This window comes from Ziziphus jujuba, chromosome 12 (genome assembly GCF_031755915.1).
Source record: "Ziziphus jujuba cultivar Dongzao chromosome 12, ASM3175591v1".
Lineage (NCBI taxonomy): Eukaryota > Viridiplantae > Streptophyta > Magnoliopsida > Rosales > Rhamnaceae > Ziziphus > Ziziphus jujuba.
In genome coordinates, this window is record NC_083390.1 from 22547053 (window position 1) to 22567691 (window position 20639).

At 32.9% G+C, this 20639-nt stretch overlaps 5 protein-coding genes across 6 annotated transcripts; 3 read left to right on the forward strand and 2 right to left on the reverse strand.

Annotated features, from left to right (window-relative positions):
* Positions 1–164: 164 nt before the first annotated feature.
* Positions 165–4732, reverse strand: LOC107429418 (homologous-pairing protein 2 homolog). The gene is made up of 8 exons (XM_048462779.2): positions 4613–4732; positions 3592–3826; positions 2067–3252; positions 1861–1886; positions 1097–1364; positions 924–994; positions 637–825; positions 165–552 (listed from the first exon to the last, which is right to left on the reverse strand). The coding sequence occupies exons 3-8, from the start codon at positions 2092–2094 to the stop codon at positions 454–456; spliced, it is 681 nt and encodes a 226-aa protein (XP_048318736.1). The 5' UTR covers positions 2095–3252; positions 3592–3826; positions 4613–4732; the 3' UTR covers positions 165–453.
* On the reverse strand, positions 3154–4640 carry LOC107429434 (homologous-pairing protein 2 homolog). Its single transcript, XM_060813181.1, has 5 exons — positions 4613–4640; positions 4394–4419; positions 3592–3826; positions 3424–3494; positions 3154–3270 (listed from the first exon to the last, which is right to left on the reverse strand). Exons 1-5 carry the CDS (start codon positions 4638–4640, stop codon positions 3154–3156), a joined length of 477 nt encoding a protein of 158 aa, XP_060669164.1.
* A 127-nt stretch (positions 4733–4859) lies between the features above and the next one.
* LOC107429431 (uncharacterized) lies at positions 4860–7025 on the forward strand. 2 transcript variants are annotated; one of them, XM_016040112.4, is made up of 5 exons: positions 4860–5280; positions 5536–5629; positions 6132–6169; positions 6269–6404; positions 6547–7025. In XM_016040112.4, exons 1-5 carry the CDS (start codon positions 4915–4917, stop codon positions 6960–6962), a joined length of 1050 nt encoding a protein of 349 aa, XP_015895598.3. In that variant the 5' UTR covers positions 4860–4914; the 3' UTR covers positions 6963–7025. The 2 variants fall into 2 exon arrangements, with proteins under 2 accessions (XP_015895598.3, XP_015895599.3); XM_016040113.4 differs by having other exon boundaries at positions 5032–5194.
* A 1959-nt stretch (positions 7026–8984) lies between these two features.
* LOC107429503 (aluminum-activated malate transporter 9) lies at positions 8985–12787 on the forward strand. The gene is made up of 8 exons (XM_025078031.3): positions 8985–9354; positions 9593–10001; positions 10177–10317; positions 10432–10701; positions 10840–10976; positions 11084–11230; positions 11457–12094; positions 12329–12787. Exons 2-8 carry the CDS (start codon positions 9656–9658, stop codon positions 12357–12359), a joined length of 1710 nt encoding a protein of 569 aa, XP_024933799.3. The 5' UTR covers positions 8985–9354; positions 9593–9655; the 3' UTR covers positions 12360–12787.
* Positions 12788–17197: 4410 nt separating this feature from the next.
* Positions 17198–20579, forward strand: LOC107429490 (aluminum-activated malate transporter 4). Its single transcript, XM_016040183.4, has 7 exons — positions 17198–17409; positions 17535–17924; positions 18110–18247; positions 18397–18660; positions 18766–18902; positions 19010–19156; positions 19519–20579. The coding sequence occupies exons 1-7, from the start codon at positions 17388–17390 to the stop codon at positions 20206–20208; spliced, it is 1788 nt and encodes a 595-aa protein (XP_015895669.3). The 5' UTR covers positions 17198–17387; the 3' UTR covers positions 20209–20579.
* Positions 20580–20639: the final 60 nt, after the last annotated feature.

Below are 20639 nucleotides of genomic sequence, written 5' to 3' on the forward strand. Positions count from 1 at the left end.
TCCAAAGCTTTGGCTTGGGAGTAAAGGACGTTAACATCTTCTAAAGCTTGTGAACAGAGGACTAAATCTGATAAATTACAAAAGTCTCCAGGGACAATGGATACTTTCTTGAGCTCTTTAAGCTTAACCAAGCATCAATCAGTTTACGCACGTGAAGATTCACATTTATATGGACAACCTCGTGCATGCATTTGTGAGGGCAAATTGCCTTATGCTACAAAAATGTTTAACTTGTGATAAAATAACATCGTACTCGATGAACTATTTGTATCATTCTGTAAAGGTTTAACATATCAATCTGTAAATCATCTACTAATGGACTGAGATATAGAAGCCCAATCTACACCATAAGAGCATTCGAAAATCTACATAAATTTGCATCAGATTTGCCCCTGGTTAAAGAGCAAGAAAACCTGTAATCTCAAATCTTTAATTAGGACTTCATCTGAGAATTCATTGGCCTCTTTTCCGCTTCGTACCTTGTTGCAGCAGATCACCAAATGACTGCAAACTCACACCGATATCTTCATCATATTCAATTCCAAGTTCCTCCTGTAAAAACATCAATGACTGTTAAAAGACAACACAAATGCCGCATGTACATTCTAACCAGAAATGTAAATCATATAGAGGAACCTTAAATTCCTTGAGATCCTTTGGTGAGTTTTCGGTAATAGCATCCCATAGATCTTTAAACATCCTTTTGCGCTTTCTCCAGTGATTTATTTGCTCCGAGTACATTTTCTTTACCACCTCTCGATCTTCAGGGCTCACCAAGGTAACTCCCCCACGCAATTTTTCCAATTTGTCTTCCAGTTCCATGACCTAAGTTAACATCAAAAATTCCTCAGCCACATTTATAGTTTTTCAACCGGCTTTTCTTGAAAACTAATTCAAAGTTCCAGAATGTCCACTTAACTAACCTCCATTCTTAATCTGGCTTCTTTTTCATGTATCTGTTCCAGTGTTAAATTTGACTGCAAAGTTTTGATTTCTGCAACACAATGCATTTTAATTGGAAAATCATTGGGAAGATTTTTAAATACCATTTCCCATGAAAACAATCAAAACAATGATTCAATGAAAAAGGAATTACCCCCCTCAACTCCACTGATTGCTTTCCTTAGTTCATCCAGCTGTTGTTGCAGCTTGGTATTTTTTTCCTTCATCTGATTGAGCTCGTCGCTGTCTGGAATGTCGAATTGGTCCTGACGAGCAATGTATATCTTCTGCTTACCATACTCCTTGAACGAAATCTTCCCGCTATCAGCAAGAGTATCCAGCGCTTTCTGCACAGCTGACTTCTTGAGGTTGAACTTTTGCAACGCATCCGCCACATTTTGAGAGTTCAGTGGCCTATTTTGCTGGATAAAGATTCACAGAAAATGCAAATTGGAAACAGAAAAGAAAAGAAAAAAAAGTTATAGCAAGAGCTTCAGAGATATATAATAGTTATATAGCAGCAAATTTGTGTTTGTTTCCCCAGAATATATCATCAGAGCGATTTTCTTTTCTCTGACAGAGAAAGGTTGAAGAAATTTAAACTGACAAAGTGTAGCCGATCAAACATTGGCTTGCGAGAGAAGCTCAATTGAGCACCCAAAAAAAAAAAAAAAAAACTCAAGATGCAAAAGGTTAGAGCCAAACCCCGTTTGTTTACCGAGAAACTGAAAGACAAAAAGAATCCCAATTTTTTTTCCGCCTAATTTTATTTCAGTTCTTATTTACAATTAACAAAGCCAATTCAAAAATTATAAGTGGAAATTGATAGATTTCATCAAAAAAGAAAAACATATATATATATATATATATATATATATATATATATATATATATATATATATATATATATATCCTTACCTCGTTCACGAAGTTCAGCACGATTGCTGTAAAATCAAAGCCAAACCCCAAAAAAAAAAAAAAAAAAAAGAACGAAATTTAGTAAACGACACAGAAAATCACACTCTGAAAAAAGGAAATATTTAGCAAAAAAATACGTGAAAGAAGAAATTAAACAAAAAGAAATAATGGACAGTAGAATTTCAGATCAATGTGGTTCTTGTTACCTTCGGTGCTATCGGATTTCGGAGCCATCGATTGGAAAGTTCAGCAGAAAGGGCGGGAACCAATTTTTCTTCTTCGCCAAGAGTGCGCGTGCCAAATAAAAGCCACATCACATGCGCTTCGAACGACGTCGCCTCATGAATCAACTAGTTACGCTGTCGTTTCTTAAAACCCCGTGATTACTTGGAAACGACGCCGTCTTACCCACTTGCACCAAAGCGTATAAATTACTGATGCAGAACGACATTGGATATATATATATTATGCTCTAATTAATTAAAACAGTACTACAACATGATGATGTTAATATTTTAGGCCAAACGATATTGCAGGATCTGGGATTCAAAAATGCACTGCTTTTAAATCTGTGAGGACTAGACAAGTGGGTGGGCACTTAGAATTTTGGATATATATTTAATCTGCCTGTGAGCTTTATTAATGTCCAAATAGCATAAGTTAAATCTTTTTTGAATATCTAATAACATATGTGCTATCACCATGAATATGATGAAGTTGAAACTTGTGCAAAAAGGACATCTAGACCAAGTTGTTTCTAACCAGCATTGCAGCACATTAGGATATATATAGAACAGCCCAGGTGGTACTTTCAAAGCTTCGCCTTTGGAGTAACGGATATTAACAGCTTATAAAGTTTTTTTTTTTTTTTTTTTTTTTTGATAATATTCTAAAGCTCGTGTACAGAGGACCAAATCCAATAACTTTACAGAAGTCTCCAGGGATAATGGATAATATCTTCACGAGCTCATTTGGTTTCACCAAGCAACTACCAGTTTACACACTTGAACATTCACATTTATATGGACAACCTTGTACATGCATTGGTTAAGGACAGATTGCCTTATGCTAGAAAATGTCTAACTTGTTACAAAACAACATTGAACTCGATAAACTACTGTATCATTCTGTAAAGGTTTTGCATATTAACATCTATAAATCGTCTACTAATGTACCGAGTTATATCACAGCATGCGAAATTCTACATATATTTGCCTCAGCTTCGCCTCTGGTTAAAGAGCAAGAAAAACCTATAATCTCAAAAATCTCTAGTTAAGATTTCATCAGAGAAATTCACTGGCCTCTTTTCCGCTTCTTATCTTGTTGCAGCAAGCCACCAAATGACTGCAAGCTTACACCCATACCTCCATCATATTCAATTCCAAGTTCCTTCTGTAAATACATCAACCACTGTTAGAAAGACAACTCAAACGCAGAATGCACATTCTTAAAAGATACGAAAACCTAACTTATCATAAAAAATTGCTCAGCCACATTTACACTTATAAACTGGCTCTTCTTTAAAACCAATTCAAGTTCCAGTATATCCATTTAGTTACCAACCTCCATTGTTAGTCTGGGTTCTTTTTCATGTATCTGTTCCAGTGTTAACTTTGACTCTAAAGCTTTGATTGCTGCAACACAATGTATTTAACTGAAAACAAATCACTGGGAAGGTTTTAAATACCATTTCACATAAAACAATAATGATTCTATGAAAAAAGAAATTACCCCTCTCAACTTCACTGAGTGCCTTCTCTACTTCACCCAGCTGTTGTTGCAGTTCGGTATTTGGAATTTTGAATTGGTTCTTACGAGCAATGTATATCTTCTGATTACCATACTCCTTGAACGAAATCTTCCCGCTATCAGCAAGAGTATCCAGAGCTTTCTGTACAGCTGCCTTCTCGAGGTTGATATTTTGCAATGCGTCAGCCACATTTTGAGCACTCAGTGGCCTATTTTGCTGGATAAAGAGACACAGAAAAATGCATATATATATATATATATATAGATGGTACAACTTAAATGCAATTTGGAAACGGAAAAAAGAAAAGAAAATGTTCTTTCTTGCAAGAGCTTCAGGGATCCATTAATTATATAGCAGTAACTTTTGTTTGTTTTCCCAGAAAATATCATCAGAGTAGTTATATAGCAGTTTGTTTGTTTTGCCAGAAAATATCATCAGAGTTATTTTCTTCCTTTATGTCTTTTGGTTTTCAAGAAAATTTAAGCTCACAATGTGTAGCCAACCAACCATTGGCCTGTGGGAGAAGCTCAACTGAGCACAAAAAAGAACCCAATTTACAAGAATGTAAAATTAAACTCTGTTTGTTTAACGAGAAACTGAAGGAAAGAGAAGGTTAATGAGGAAAATTTACATTCAGACAAACGAATCCCAATTATTTTTCGCCTAATTTTTTTTTTTTTTTTATTTCCGTTCTTATTTACTATTAGCAAAGCCAATTCAAAAACCTAAAGTAAAAAAAGTCAATACATCTCATAAAAAGAAACACATATTTATTTCCTATACCTTGTTCACCAAGTTTAGCACGATTGCTGTAAAATCGAAGCGGAACCAAGAAAAAGAAAGAAAAGAAAAAAAGAAAAAAAGAAAAAAAAGAGCGAGGTTTAGTAAACGACATAGAAAATGACACTCTGAAATAGGAAATTCTTACTAAAAATAAGAAAGAAGAATAAATAAAAGAAAAAAAATGGTTTGAAGGATTACAGTTTGAGGTGGTTCTCTTACCTTCGGTGCTATCGGAATTCGGAGCCATTGATCGGAAAGTTCAGGAGAAAGGGCGGGAAGAATTTTTCTTCGCCGAGGCTTTCTTTTAAGAGCGCGTGAGCCGAATATAATACTCGCTGCAATTTGCTTCGAAACGACGCCGTGTAAACCTAATTATATGTCTTTTTCTAAAGGACTGATTAACCCCTGCATCAAAGCGTAAATTACAAAACGACCACCGTTCCTCATCTCCCTCATCAATTTCTATTGGACTCGGTGTCCACAGCCAAGCCACGAAAAATGCTTATTTCCTCCTCTCGGAAATGACGAGCACCATCACCACCATGACTAGCTCTCAAGCTTTGCTCTGCAGTAGCAGCAGTTTCTACTTCCATGGAACCAAACCCGTTCTTTGTTCAAACCCATCACTCTGTCATTCCCCAAAACAAGTTCACCAACGGAGATTTGTTCTGGCAGCCATGGATGCCAAAACATCATCGTCTACGAATTCGATCATAACCTCGAAGAGGGATTTGAAACTGAAGAAACTTGCATGTTGCGCAGTTCCCGAGAAATCCACCTCCTCCAATGAAGAGCTGGATGGTAATTTTCGGAGAGTGCTTCAGTTTTTGCTGTGGGTTGCTGAGGGAGTCTACATTTTGTGGCTTTTTCTTCTCCCTTATGCCCCTGTCGGTACCTCTGCATCTCTGTTTTCACTCTTTCGCACTTGTTCTTGATCTTAATTCAATTTCAATTTGTTTGCCATCTATAATGCTTATTTTTTATCTATATGTTTTTATTAGTTGTAATGCTCACTGTCTTATTTTGAAGCAACATTTTCAGTTTTTTTTTTTCCCCCCTCTATTTTTTTGAAAATAAATATTGCCAAATGTAGAAATTCTTTTGTTAATTGATTCAAGATTTTGGGTTATTTCCTGTAACAGGGAGATCCGGTGTGGGCCATCAGTTCAGAAACAGTAAATTCTCTAGTGGGGCTTTCTCTGAATTTCTTCTTTATATTACCTTTGATGAATTCTGGTATGTTACAATTTCTTACTTTTATTGTCTTGTTTTGATTAATGGTTTTAGTCAGTAATATAACGATGGCATGTTTTTATGTGCTTCGTTCTACTTGATAGCTATGCTTGCATGGTTCCACCACAAGAAAATAGTTAATTGTTGAGTGTAATAGAAAGGTGTGATGTGATAGATGATTATGGTATTTTCTTTTTCTTCCCAATAAATCATTGACTTTGGAAGTAAAATTCATGTCTCATAGACACTGCCCTATTTAATCAGTATTTATATAATGTCAATCCTCTACGGGAACCGGGACGCCAACATATTGGAACTCAGATCAACATACTAGAAGTCATTGTAAACTTAATTTAGTAAATCGCTTCCTGGCATGTATTAAATAGCTTCCTGGCATGTATTTCTTCTACTCTTTGAATTCTTGGTCATTCTGGTTTTCAATTGAATTCTAATTGTATTTGTTGTATCCTTGATGATATCTGCATTTAACGTTTTGGCAGAGTAGTTGGCATTCGTCTCATTGATGCTCCTGTTCTTCATCCGGTATGGATTATTTAAAAATACATTTTCTTGGCACCTGTTTTACTGCTACTATGATTTTTATTTTAAACATCTGTTCTATTTTGGGTCATTTCTCATTAGATGTCTGAAGGACTCTTCAATTTTGTCATTGGATGGACATTAATGTTCGCGCCTTTGCTGTTCACTGATCGTAGAAGAGACAGATACAAAGGGTCCCTGGAGGTTTTGTGGGGCTTTCAGATGTTCCTAACGAACAGTATGCTTTCTTATGACTCAACCTTAATGAGCACTTAGATTAGCTTGATCGTGCAGTCATGATCACAAATGAGATTTAGAATCCCCAATTTGAACTGGTGTAGTAACTTAGACTGATAGTTTTCTTTATGTTGTTTCACCAGCATTTTTAATACCTTACATGGCTATCCGACTGAATGAAGCCGAACCAAATGAGACTCCGAGCAAGCGCTCGCGGCTGGGGGATGTGATGACTAATGGTGCTGCCATTGTCGGACTTACTGGTGGGCTTGTATGTCTCATATCTGCACTGTGGGCACTCTTTGGTCGAATGGATGGTAATTTTGGGAGCATTTCAGATAGATGGGAGTTTTTGGTCGGTTATCTTGGATCAGAGAGATTGGCTTATGCATTCATTTGGGATATATGTCTTTATCTTGTCTTCCAGCCTTGGTTAATTGGTGACAACCTTCAAAATGTTCAGAAAGACAAGGTTAGTATAGTAAATTATCTAAGATTTGTTCCAGTGGCTGGTTTAGTTGCTTACCTTCTTTACTTGAATATTGATGATGAACTCTAAGCTGTATATTCAGTGTATACGAGTCTGACAGTGTTAATAATATTTATTTTTTACAACACTGAACTTATATCGTTCATCAGTCGATTCTTTGAGTGATAATTTACATTTCGTGGCTCAGATTAAGGTTTTTGTTGTGGTTGGCAAAGCCTTTCGCTCGCTTAGCTTCTTTTATAATCCTGAAGTGTAATATAAATTATTAAATTATTGTTCATCTTTTGATTCCTTAAAGCTATTTTTTGCATTATTTCTTTGAGCACTCGTTTTTTGTTGGCTGTAGAAAGAAAAATCAGCAATTTAGCGTCGCTGGGAGCTAGCTATAGCCAACAGCCCGTAGATAACCAATCAATAATTCTTATGCATTGAAGTTGAAGATGTGAAATCATAAATGCAGAAAAATTAATAATGAAAGCTATAAAAGCTTGTTTGATTTGATCACTCTTTTGTTTTTATTTAATTTATATTGTTTTGCATAAAACTTCCTTGATTGTGCATGGGAATATTGTCTAGCTGATAAGAGTTCTGAAAGGTTCACAAATGGAGAAGAGCCTGTAAGAATTTATTGTAACAATAATATGTTTAATTTTTGCAATTGCAATATCAAATTAAGAGCCATGTTTTCCATGATTGCTTAAAGCATATAGAGCTCCATCGTCATTTTGTCCAAGAATTGGCAATCGAATCAGTGAAATTCATTTCGAATTCATAGACAACTCTGCAATTTGAAAAATCATTTATAATCTTGTCAACGTTTATCAAATATGGCTCTAAAAGGAATTTGTAAAGTGAATTTCATTGTTTGGTGAGAGGGTTAGAATAGGGGAATGATAGTCTACAGACTTGTTAATTTGACTTTAATTTGATCTTTGATTGAATAAAATGATAACCCATTAATCTTGAAGTAAGGGTAAACTAATTAAATAATAAATATATCTTTTCAATTCTACTCCAAAAATTACATTTTCTTATTTCTCGTCATGTTAAACAACGTGACAGATTTTTTACTTTTTTATTTTTTCAACTTTCTCTATCTCTCCCTTTTTCTCCTTTTAATTATCTCCTAATTGCCAAAAAAAAAGGGGCTAAAATCCAAGAGAATTGATAATTTCTTTAATATAGCATATAAGGCAAAATATTATCTCTGCAGTGACAAACAATATATACAACAAAGGGGTGAAGTTTCCTCTGCACACATCAAGAGGAAAAAGACCCCAAATAGGAAGTTTCCTCTTCCTCTTCATCGGAGCCAAGTGCATGCCGTATGGTAGTTTGGTGAGGCTTTTTCCCTTGTGACACTACTTGACAAATTGGAAACACCCACTTACCCACCTAGAAATTCTCTCCCATTCTCATGTATCATATACTTTGTTGTTGGCATTTCTTTTCGGGTCATTAATTTAATTAGTGGGCTACGTTTTAGAACTTTCACGTGTAAATTAGTTCACAAATAATAATATTTTTAATATATATATATATATATATATATATCCCATCTACCAATACTTTTCATATGATGCATGACTCATTTTAGTTTCAGAAGTACTTTAATGGCTAAGAGTATCAATATTAATTGAATAATTTTTCCTTTTTTGGTAACAATATTTATTGAATAATTACTCGTTCGAAAAAGTACAGATAAATAAGACGAAGAAAATGCCAAGATGATGGAGCAAAAGCTAGAAATATCGTTGATGCGAAACAAATAAATAAAAATAAAAATAAAAAAATAAAAAAATAAAAAAAGGCTTATACCTATCTCAATTCAGCATTTGTGGTTCATAAACAGTCCCATTTTTGGGGTTGAGTTTGGATAATAAATTGTCTTTTCCTGCCAACTTTAGAGCCTCACGCACACAAGTATATTGCTTTATGTGTAGCAACCAAAAGTACACATTGTTTTTTTTGGTAAATAAAAGTGCACATTGTTCTTGCAGCAACAATATACCAATATCATATAATTTTGATATGGTTGGGGATGATGCTTAAATTATAATGCGCGATACACATCCTATCAGATATAATGGAGCGTAGGCGCTCTGCTAATTTTATTTATTTATTTTTCAAAGCCACATTATAGTGGAGACTAAACTGACGCGAACTACAACAAATGCAATGCAATATTATATACAACTATATGTAAAGGTTATTCTATATATAATATAATATAAGAACAAAAAAAATATCATGCTCTGATGAAGCAAAAGTCAGAAATTATTTATTGTTGATGTATGAAACAAAACCCAAATTGGTTTAAGCATTTGTGGTTAAAAATAGTCCCACTTTTCCGGTTTGAGTTTGGATAATAAATTTTTCTGGTCCTTCATCTTTGTGACCGTACGTGCAGAGTATTACTGCTTTAGACTTTTGATCGACATGTCCATTCTCTGTCTACAAGGTGAAGATTTCATTCTCATCAATTCTCTTTATTATTGTTATCTGCAAAATTTTCACACTTCTCTTTATCTGATTGAGATGGTCACTAGCTACTTTTATAAACATGTCTTTCGAAAACGAAAAAACATAAAGTTGAATTGATAACATGAACATGAACTATTCTGGCTATTGCTCTTTAGGCTAAAAAACTTTGTTACATTTATGTTACTGTTTCTTTATGGACTTTTGGTGATGTGCAGGTTTGGTAATTGAGCAGACAAGAGAAATCAAGAAATAGAGCTAGTTAAGGTGAAAATTATATTATGGAGCCATTTGGACATCATAATTTTGTGGAAAAGAGCAAGGAAAAGTTTCTAAACAGGAGCATCAGGTTTGAGGAAGAAGATGACTATGAGGACATAGAGGAAGGAAGTAAATGCTTGTGTTTCAGTTGGTTGATAAAACTTTGGAAAGATTTGGTTGATTTTGTCGGTAAAGCATGGGAAATGGGACGTTCTGATCCTCGAAAATTCATTTTCGGTGTTAAAATGGGAGTGGCATTGTCAGTAGTTTCGTTGCTCTTGTTCTGGAAAGATTCATATCATGATCTTGGTCAATACTCAATTTGGGCAATCCTCACTGTCATTGTCATGTTCGAGTTCAGCATAGGTATATATACATATATATACTAAGCATGCATATATTATATCATACATACACATAAGTTTTCATCTACTGAGTTGTCGTTGTCCAGCTTATGCTGAGCGCCCAGTGCTCGCTTATTTGTAGTTACACATACATATAGCATTTTATTATATTATTGAACATCCTTTTTTACATGCAGGAGCAACTTTCATTAAAGGGTTCAATCGTGGGTTGGGAACAGTTTTTGCCGGAATACTCGCTTTCTGCTTTGCTCAGCTAGCTTTCTTGGCTGGCCATCGGTGGGAGGGACCAGTAATTATATCAAGCATTTTCCTTATAGGTTGGTTATATGCATGAATTTTAAAACTAATTAATCAATTAAGATTTATTTTATATATATATATATATTATCTGGTTCAATTTCTCTGACAGTGATTTTCTTTCTGATGGGTAGGATTTCTTGCATCGTACTTGAAACTTTACCCGACAATGAAACCTTACGAATATGGATTTCGAGTGTTCATATTGACATATTGTATCCTCATGGCTGCTGGGAATAGGACTGGAAAATACACGGAGGCTGTGGTGACTAGACTGGTGCTTATCGGATTGGGAGCTGCAGTTTGTCTGGTTATAAATATTTGTATATACCCTATTTGGTCAGGGGAGGATCTCCATAACTTGGTGGTCAAGAATTTCAAGGGTGTTGCTGCTTCATTAGAGGGTATATCTAGAATATAACTTCTTTGCATTTCCAAATTTGCAACTCCTTAGTTTTGTCCCAAAGAGTTTCACTTATTAGTACTTTTCTCCTATCTCTATATTTATTATGGACAACTTCTAGTTTTTCCTTGATTTTTAGGTTGTATTAATGGCTATCTGAATTTCATGGAATATGAGATAATCCCATCCAAAATCCTAACATATAAAGCTGCAGAAGATCCTCTATACAAAGGCTACCAGTCAGTGGTGGAATCTAAAATACAAGAGCAGAATCTGGTATACATATCGATATTCTTATTCATAATTTAATGTTCTTGTTTAACATGGTTTTGAGATTGATATTAACTTAACGGCCTGGTATCGATTTTATTTACGTGTTACAGCTAGATTTTGCAATCTGGGAACCGCCTCATGGACCTTATAGAATGTTCAGTTATCCTTGGAAGAGCTATGTTAAAGTAAGCAGTTCATTGAGGCATTGCGCATTCCTTGTCATGGCGCTGCACGGATGCATTCTTTCAGAGATACAGGTGAAAATATATAGTTTTCATGCCTTAATTAAGGGAATTATATGACCTTGGAAATCAAAGCAATTAATAGTGGAAGTATTCTTGTTTGCTGAGAATGTACTTGTTATTATACATTGTAGAGCTGTATGCTGCTGAAAAAGTACTTCAGGGTCTTGGACATTTCCAGGAAGTTTCATAAAAATAATATATTAGTATGCATTTCATTCAAATAATTTGGCATATCCAGGCCTCAGCAGAAAGGAGAAAGGTCTTCAGTGATGAGCTCCAGAGGGTTGGAACAGAAGGTGCTAAAGTTTTGCGGCAGCTTGGGAACAAAGTAGAGAAGATGGAAAAATTAGGCCCTGGAGACTTACTTAAAGATGTGCATGAAGCAGCAGAGCAATTACAAAAGAAGATAGACCAAAGATCATACCTACTAGTCAACGCAGAGAGTTGGCAAATTGGTAGAGGGCCTAAGCAACTCGAAGACCCTGAAAATATTTTGGACATGAAAGAGAATGAAAAATTACAACTGGGTAATAAGTCCCTGAGTGAAACAGTGCTTGACATGAGGTCGATACCTTACGCAACAAGTTATCGGTCTGCAGAAAGTCTATTTACAAAGCATTCATCTTGGCCCTTTCGACTAATGTTTGATGGTGATGGAGTCGTTAAGGAAGATAGATTCAAAACATATGAAAGTGCAAGTGCTTTGTCTTTGGCCACATTTGCTTCGCTTCTGATTGAATTTGTTGCCAGGCTTCACAATGTTGTGGATTCATTTGAAGAACTCTGTGAGAAAGCAGAGTTTAGGGACCCTATCATAACTACACCGCCAACAAAAGCAAAACCTGGTCTTTGGCATGGACTGATTTGCTGTTTCAGGTTGAAAAGATTGTGTTACTGAAATATGATCTTTTTGGCCTCAATTTGTTTTCATATGAAAAAAACCTAGATTCATAAAAGGCGACGGACAAGTTTAATTGGAGGAATTAAATAATATAGACGTTTATGATACTGATAATCTGCATTTCCTCTTTTTTTTTTTTTTTTTTTTTTTCAATCCTGTTTCTTTCTTGTTCTTCTATTCCTTTACCACCGTGGATTGACTTCTAGCAGTGGCTGGTCTGCTTCCATGGTGACCAATTAACTTTAACTAGTGGATCTCAGAATGGCTTGAGATTGGCCAAAAGCGATGCTCTGCAGATGGGGTATAACGGGGAGATTAGAAGAAACAAAAGAGTTGGTCCACTCCTTATTCCAAGAGCTGCAGTTGGAGATAGCATTCAATTTCCATTGCAAGGTCCATTCTAATAAAACCAAACGCTACCTTATTTTTGGATTTTACTTTCATTAGCTTTTAGTACTTGTCCAAGAATCTTTTATCTTAATAAGAAAGCTATTGCAGATTGTAACATTTGCTTGTAAGCTAAGGTAGAAATTATATGTAGAAAGCTAGTTTTGATCTTTGCTTTCCTCGAGGATCTTCTAAATAACTCAAATTTGAAAAAAAATAAAATAAAATAAAAAAATACCCCACTTGAACAGCTAGCGGGTAGAAGAATTTGTACAAGTAAACCCTGAACAGAATTTTGTTACTGGTCTTTGGCAAAAATAGATAAAAAATCAGTTAGCTAAGGAACTAACTTTTATAAGCAACATTACATTGAGTCAGATTGGATTTGGGGCTGTGGGTTGTCATGTCCTCTATTCAAGGAACAGAGAAGACAATTATGGAGACTTCATGCATATGGTTATGCCTGAAACAAAAAAATAATCTTTTTCCAATCCCAACATGCTCAGATTGCTATGGATGGATCAGCCACAGCATAGATGAATCCACATGAATAGCTAGGATCATTGATACAAGTTTGTTTGATATTCAGGATAGGGAATTTGAATTCAAAATTGTTATCGGAGGAAATAATGACAAAATAACTAGATCATACACTAGAAAGTTGAGATAGGACAGAATCATTATACAAGTTGACAGTAGAGTTTAAATTTAACACACTGCCACAAATTTAATTAACTACTATCCTTTTATTTATGTTTATAGTTTAAAAATTGTTGGTTTTTATAATTTTTTTTTTTTGGCTGAATTAGACTTATTCATTAAAAATTCGAACGAACTCGCTAAAAACTATAAAACTTTTAATTTTATAATTCATTAGATTTCGTGAAATAAACAATAATAAATATACGTAATAACTTTATCATGATATATCAAATGATATGTATTAATATTCGATTAGTTTAAATTTAATCACACATATTTATAAATAGGTTATATTAATATGTTAATTAAAAAAATATTGACAAATAATATTTAATATATATCTTGATAGATATAATTTCTTTTATTTGTAATTTTCTTTTAACCTAAATTATAATCTAAAGTAATATGAGAAATGATGTTATATTTCCTAAGACTATAAACAAATTTGTACGAGGCCATCATAAATTTATATGCTTAACATTATCTGAATAATCATCATGTGGGAAAACTGGAAAAAGTTGAAACATAATTAAATATATAGTAGTAGCATCATATCCCCCTTAAAAGAAAAAAGAAAAAAAATAAAAAATAAAAAAAAGGTCCCTATTTTGATTTTGAAGCTTCGATCTACGGCATCATATGAATACGCACATCTTGTCTGCAGAAAACAAGCTTCGAAAACAAGACAAAGAAAGGTAGGGGCAATAGTTGAAGGCTTTAATTATTATTATTATTATTTTTTCTTTATGCAATCCGTGACTTTGATTGAAATAATATCTGTTTTTTTTTTTTTTTTTTAAATTAATTATTTCTTTTTTTTTTGGATGAAAATTAATTAATTTTTTCTTCTAGCCTTTAAAAGTTGTCAGTTCACATAAAATTCATGAATCATAATGGCTCTTGGTTCCCATGCGACTCATGTTGTTTGTTTGGGCGCCCAACTCATCAAATATTTAATTATTTAATATTATTAACAATTGTACTATAGATCCTGCCTTATTTTCTATATAATTTACCAACGGATCAGTAACGTGACTGAATTATTTTTAATTTTAATTCAACTAAATTTGGAGTATTTAAATTTAATATTTGATTGGATTGGATTTAAAATTACCTAATCTAATATAATCCAATCGAGTTTTATCTTTTGAACGGAGAATATGGACCAAACGCATCAATTGTGTGCCAATAATATGTTTTATTTTATTTTTTAAATGAAAAATATTTTTAGTTAACAGGATTAATCTTAAACGTGTTGATCCAATTACAATTCAAATTCATTTATACTCGATTTTTAACTTATTTATCCGAAATATGAAAACATATCTTTAGAAAATCTTATAAATTTCATATATTTTTATGAAAACATTATATAAATTTCATGTTATTGTATAACTAAACATGAGACCTCTTTTATCAATCTTATTATGTTTGTATATATTTAATTTAACTAGGATTATTTACATTTATGCCCCGAGCTTTGTATCAATTTGCAGTTTACCTCCTAACTTTTTTTGTTTTTTTTTTTCTTTCACCTATACCCCATGAATTTTACATAAATATACACCTGCAGAAATTTGCATTTATACCCAGCGTAATACACTATAGTTGAAAAATTTGCAATAGTTTGAGAACATGGGTGATAAAAAAAGCTCTTTAATTTGTATCTACATCATGTTTAATTTTTTCAAAAAAAAGAAAGAAAGTTAGACTAGTGTGGACAGAAAAAGTAGCCAAACGTTTTGCATTTCTTTTTTAAAAGATAATTTAAATAGTCAATATTATTTAAAAAAAAATTGATATTTAAAATAATAAAATTAAATATTTCAATTACAATTTACTATATAAAATAATAATTGTCATTAACAATAATAAATAATTAAGATTTTCTTTGCTTTTACATTAAAAATCTTTGTAGCAGATACACACTCCCATATGAAATTTTAAATTGGAATAGATTTTGACCACCTATATATAAATTGATATTTCTGTATACATAAAAATATTAATTTTATGGGGTGTTTGGTTAAAAAGAAAGTATTAAAGAAAACTGATTTTTAAAAATCAGTTTTTTGGGATTCAGTTTCCTAAGAATGAGTTTTTTTAATATTCTTTTTATAATGTTTGGTTAATTATAGAGAAAAATAGAGTTTACAAGTAATTAAATAAATTTATACATTAAAATTAAAAGATAAAATTACATTTAAAAAAATACGTAATATCTATTCTCATGAAATTTTAGAATGACATATTTTTAGAAGGATTTTTTTTTTCTGTTAGTTTCACACATTACGAGATTTATTTTTTACTGGAACCTATAAATTCTTTCTTTTAAAATTTATCCAAACAGAAAAACAATTTTACTTTTTAAAAAAATTTTAAATTACCATTTATTTTATCATTATTCAAATATCCTATTAAAATAGCAAAGACAAGGAAGAGCATGCTTTATCATGATGTCAATTATGAAAAGTACTTTTTTTTTCTTTTTCACCAATAGCTGGCTAACCCAAAACTACTTTGTTATCTTGCAACTTGAAAGAAATTAAAAATCAATATATGTCCCCACTAAAAACACAATGATATTTGAAACATCACTCAAACAATTAAATTGTCTCCAAATTATACCAGATTTGATCTTTCAGCCCCAGTAAAAAATCATGACTGATTTGATCTCTAATCATATAATAACAAACACTAGTTTTTCAAGTATCTGCTTGTGGACCATATCGAATGCAGACTATCAGAAGTCCTAATTGGAATTTTAATTTATAAGTACAAAGGATTAAAAAAATAACATGATTGTAGTTGGATAAATTTTATAAATAATCCCACATTATAATAGCAAATATGCATAATTAGATTAAGCGTTTAACAATTATATAATGTATAGGTTTTAAAATTTATTATTTTTATTCAATAATACTACAGCTATTAAAATATTCACTAAATAATATAATAATATTTAATTAATTTATTAATTTATATATTTAAAGTTCACTGATCTATATTTATATTTAAGTTATATGTATATATTAATCAATAATATATTATCAGTTGCTATTTAATATATATTTTTGATAAACATTTTGATGTCTATAATATTATTGTTTTTAACTATCCTCCAATATATTTGAATGGGAATGCAATTCTATGCTTTAATAATCTTAAACATAAACAACTAATTATAAATAAAATCTTTAAATAATATAAATATCCTTACTTGTTATATACAAAGTCGAATTATAGTGGACAAACAAATCTACTGTAGGATAGACATGTGCAATATTTTGATGTCAAAAGCCCGTGGAATAAATATAATTTATATGGAAAAAAAAATAGTCTTTCAACATTGAAAGATTATTCGACGGAATGGGTTAACATTTTTATTTATATTCATAAAAATATAAGTATGAAAGTTTGAATCGTATGGAAAACAAAAAAAATAAATAATTTACATTTAGATAATTTATTTCAAAAAAAAAACATTGAAAGATTATCCGCAAGCCATTATAGCAATTTGTTTTTCTAAAATATAATAAATTTATTTTATATATATATATATATAGAAAGTAGGAACGGCCGCACTATAAAAATCTATGTGTGTATATATATATATATATATCCTAAATTATGAATAATTATAGAGAGTTTACAGAAATCCAGTATTGGATTAATTATAACATATATATATATATATATAGAACTAAGATGGTAGTTTCAATTATTGAACATTGTTCTAGATAACAGGATCCAAGTAACTTGTAATTTTCAAAAAAAATGAAAAAAATATTACAACATATATAGTATGCATTATTTTTGTCAATTTACTATATCGTATTTTGGAGTTGGGGACCGGTTCTGTGTGCTCTCCATTTAAGCCATTTGTGACACGTGGATAGAAAATGTGGGTCCCATTCTGCAATCCAGGCACTGATCTCCTACCGGTCCTCAAAGTCTGCATCCACGGATTTTCTCACTTTCTCAACCGTCTCTCCCATCAGTTATGACAACCAACATTCAAATAAAAAAAATAAAAAGAAAAACCAATTCAAACGTTCTAACCTCCAGTTTCCATGAAACGACACTGTTTCTCCTTCTTTAGCAATTGCTTTCTCGTTTACTTTTAAAGTCTTTTCGTAATCAACTTTTTTTTTTTTTTTTAATTTTTCAAATGATATGATCTCTGTCACTTTACCAGGCAAGAATTATTTGATTTTTGTTTTATTATTATTTTTGTTTACTATATATCACCTTCGTTTCTGGCTTCTTGGAAAACCCAATTGCTTTCTTTTTTTTTTTTTTAAAATAATTTTTTTGTTTCAGATTCGCTTTCTGGTGAAGATATGGCGGGCAAAGTTGGTTCGTTAAGGCACAGTTTTGCAGAAAGGAGCAAAGAAAGGTTGCTACCCAGAAAAGGGTACTCGGACTTTGGTCTAAATAGCTCAGATGGCGGTGATGAAGAGGCCAAATATCGGTGCTTTCAATCAATGTCCGATGGATTTTCCAACTTCTGGAATGGTTTACACGAATTGTTTCTTAAATTGTATGAAATGGGTCGGTCGGATCCTCGGAAAGTTTTCTTTGCTATCAAGATGGGATTGTCTTTAGCAGTTGTTTCGCTGATCATATTCTTCAAAGAGCCTCTTCAGGATGTCAGTCAGTATTCCATCTGGGCAATTCTCACGGTCGTCGTGGTTTTCGAATTCAGCGTTGGTATATATTAGCTTTCGATCATTAACATGTAACTCGGTTTTCAATTGCTTGGAATGATAGAAAAGTACCCAGATCAAGATTTCAAGCATCTTGGTCATTTTCATGTTTGTGCTTTAAATGTTTGTGAAAATTTGCCATAATGGTTATGTGCTTTTATTTATATATTTTTTCCAATTCAATTGTAGGTGCAACTCTTAATAAGGGATTTAATCGTGCTTTGGGGACATTTTCTGCTGGAGGGCTTGCTTTGGGTATTGCAGAAATCTCTGTGTTAGCAGGGGAATTGGAGGAAGTTATCATTGTGATAAGTGTTTTTATAGCAGGTCAGAGTTGTAAGCAATTGAACAGCAAAAACTAGCGGTTTTCCTTTTCCTATCTAACATGTCTCATTGCCAGTACCACTTCAACTATTTCTTTATACATGACAAACCACTTGTAGGTTGACTTTTATCTATTTTTGCTATCATGTTAGGATTTTGTGCTAGCTATGTCAAACTGTACCCACCCATGAAATCTTATGAATATGGGTTTCGGGTTTTCTTGTTGACATACTGTATCGTCTTGGTCTCCGGGAATAAATCCTTTTTCCAGACTGCATTTTATCGGTTACTGCTGATCGGAGTTGGTGCTGGCATATGTCTAGTCGTAAATATATTCATATACCCAATATGGGCAGGGGAGGATCTGCACAAGCTGGTGGTGAAAAATTTCAAGGCTGTTGCTACTTCTTTGGAAGGTAGGTGCTTTTGCTTAATACAATCAGTACCGCACTGTTGTACACTTTGTTTTTCACCCTACTGCAAGAACTTGTATAATAAAGTCATTTTGATTCTGTTTTTAGGTTGTGTTGTTGGATATCTGCAATGCGTTGAGTATGAGAGAGTTCCGTCAAAAATTCTTACATATCAAGCTTCTGATGATCCATTATACAGTGGCTATAGATCAGCTGTACAATCTTCAAGCCAAGAGGAATCTCTGGTGCGATTATATTTCCATTGTTTACTGTTTACGGTACTCTTAATAGAGGCACAAAGGAACCATCAAATGTGTTTACTTTACGAATATCTTGAACTCTGTTTCCACAGTTAGAATTTGCATTATGGGAGCCACCTCATGGCCCTTACAAGTCATTCAAATATCCTTGGAGAAACTATGCCAAAGTTAGTGGGGCACTGAGGCATTGTGCATTCATGGTCATGGCAATGCATGGTTGTATACTTTCAGAAATCCAGGTAAGAAGATCTTTTTCCTTCACTGTGATTTTAGAGAGATGTAAGGGCAGCATTTTTTCTTTCTTTTGTCGCATTGCTGTTTATGATCATTTTCTTGTTTTCTTTCGATTGATGATGGACTTCAGTTAAACATTACATAGTGTCTAAGGGGTTAATAGATTTTTGCATTAACTTCAATTATGATCAGTAATAGATGATGTATTGTCTTTGATATTTTTAACTGCTTAATAAATATCAGCATTACTTGTTTTCTAAATAAAGAACCCAAATTTCTTTCTTTTCCTCTGTTCTTGCGCAAATGTATGAGACCTTTGCTATGAGTTGACCATTTTAATCATCAATTCCTATAATGTATGTTGTAGGCTTCACCAGAAAAGCGAAATGTTTTTGCAAGTGAGCTTCAGAGGGTTGGTGTTGAGGGAGCTAAAGTGTTACGTGAGATTGGAGGCAAATTAGAAATGATGGAAAAACTAAGTCCCAAAGACATATTAATTGAAGTGCATGGAGCAGCAGAAGAGTTGCAAATGAAGATTGATCAAAACTCCTACATTCTTGTCAATTATGAAAACTGGCAAGCTGAAAGACGACCAAAGGAATTCGAAGATCTTCAAAATTTTGTTGATGTTAAAGAGAATGAAAATAAAAATGTAGTGATTACATCCCTAAGTGAAAGTTTTGAGGCTCAGAATCCAAATTTGGGTGTTGAACCTAACACACCAGAACGGACATCCTCAGAAAATGTGTTGAGGAAACCAATATCGTGGCCCCGCCTTTCGTTTAATGCGAACACCATACTTCATGATCAAGAATCAAAGGTATATGAAAGTGCCAGCTCCTTAACATTAGCAACATTTACATCACTTCTGATTGAGTTTGTCGCAAGGCTTCAAAATATTGTGGATGAGTTTGAAGAGCTTAGTAAGGTAGCTAATTTTAAGGAACCCAAGGATCCATCAGAAGCAGAAGAAGACGAAGTTGGGGTTTGGACTAGACTGCTTAGAAGCATTGGATTGAAGAAGTCAAAACCAGTTTCTGTTGGCTCAGCTTTATAATTTTGATTCAATGATAGTTGATCAATTGATTTCAAATTAAACATTCTTGCTTTATACATTGATTTATAAATGCCAAATGGATGTATAAATGTGTAAGTTCTCACATCAAGTATGATGAGCCAGGCCATTGAAGAGGGTCATGAGGATCATAGGAATCTGTAAAATCTGCAGATGACTCGCTATGTGTAAATGGGATAGAAGTGAAACTACAAGGAGAAATAACACATCCAAATGAATCTCAAATTACATAGTTGTAGTTCCCTTTTGGAATCGATCATAAAAATGTTTCAGTAAACAAGCAGTAGCAGTCTATACTTTCATGTTATTTACCGAATAAAAAAGCCTATCATGTTTGATAGTTTTTGTGATTATTTGTCCTTTTGCTTTTCGAAAGTTAACAAATCCATTTTTCATTCCCCATTAGGCAATAA

What these genes read in the sequence shown, in the direction of transcription:
- LOC107429431 (XM_016040112.4), top strand. Translation starts at nt 4,915, where the DNA reads ATGACGAGCACCATCACCACCATGACTAGCTCTCAAGCTTTGCTCTGC. An exon ending in ATGCTCCTGTTCTTCATCCG is followed by an intron (nt 6,170 to 6,268) that starts GTATGGATTATT and finishes ATTTCTCATTAG; the next exon opens with ATGTCTGAAGGACTCTTCAA. An exon ending in TCAGATGTTCCTAACGAACA is followed by an intron (nt 6,405 to 6,546) that starts GTATGCTTTCTT and finishes TTGTTTCACCAG; the next exon opens with CATTTTTAATACCTTACATG.
- LOC107429490 (XM_016040183.4), top strand. Translation starts at nt 17,388, where the DNA reads ATGATCTCTGTCACTTTACCAG. An exon ending in TGTTGCTACTTCTTTGGAAG is followed by an intron (nt 18,661 to 18,765) that starts GTAGGTGCTTTT and finishes TTCTGTTTTTAG; the next exon opens with GTTGTGTTGTTGGATATCTG. An exon ending in CAAGCCAAGAGGAATCTCTG is followed by an intron (nt 18,903 to 19,009) that starts GTGCGATTATAT and finishes CTGTTTCCACAG; the next exon opens with TTAGAATTTGCATTATGGGA.
- LOC107429434 (XM_060813181.1), bottom strand. Translation starts at nt 4,640, where the DNA reads ATGGCTCCGAATTCCGATAGCACCGAAG. An exon ending in GAATTCCGATAGCACCGAAG is followed by an intron (nt 4,420 to 4,612) that starts GTAAGAGAACCA and finishes TCGATTTTACAG; the next exon opens with CAATCGTGCTAAACTTGGTG. An exon ending in AACCCAGACTAACAATGGAG is followed by an intron (nt 3,271 to 3,423) that starts GTTGGTAACTAA and finishes TCTTTCTAACAG; the next exon opens with TGGTTGATGTATTTACAGAA.
- LOC107429503 (XM_025078031.3), top strand. Translation starts at nt 9,656, where the DNA reads ATGGAGCCATTTGGACATCATAATTTTGTGGAAAAGAGCAAGGAAAAG. An exon ending in CATGTTCGAGTTCAGCATAG is followed by an intron (nt 10,002 to 10,176) that starts GTATATATACAT and finishes TTTTACATGCAG; the next exon opens with GAGCAACTTTCATTAAAGGG. An exon ending in GGACTGATTTGCTGTTTCAG is followed by an intron (nt 12,095 to 12,328) that starts GTTGAAAAGATT and finishes GACTTCTAGCAG; the next exon opens with TGGCTGGTCTGCTTCCATGG.
- LOC107429418 (XM_048462779.2), bottom strand. Translation starts at nt 2,094, where the DNA reads ATGGCTCCGAAATCCGATAGCACCGAAG. An exon ending in TGCTGAACTTCGTGAACGAG is followed by an intron (nt 1,365 to 1,860) that starts GTAAGGATATAT and finishes ATCTTTATCCAG; the next exon opens with CAAAATAGGCCACTGAACTC. An exon ending in AGGATCTCAAGGAATTTAAG is followed by an intron (nt 553 to 636) that starts GTTCCTCTATAT and finishes ATGTTTTTACAG; the next exon opens with GAGGAACTTGGAATTGAATA.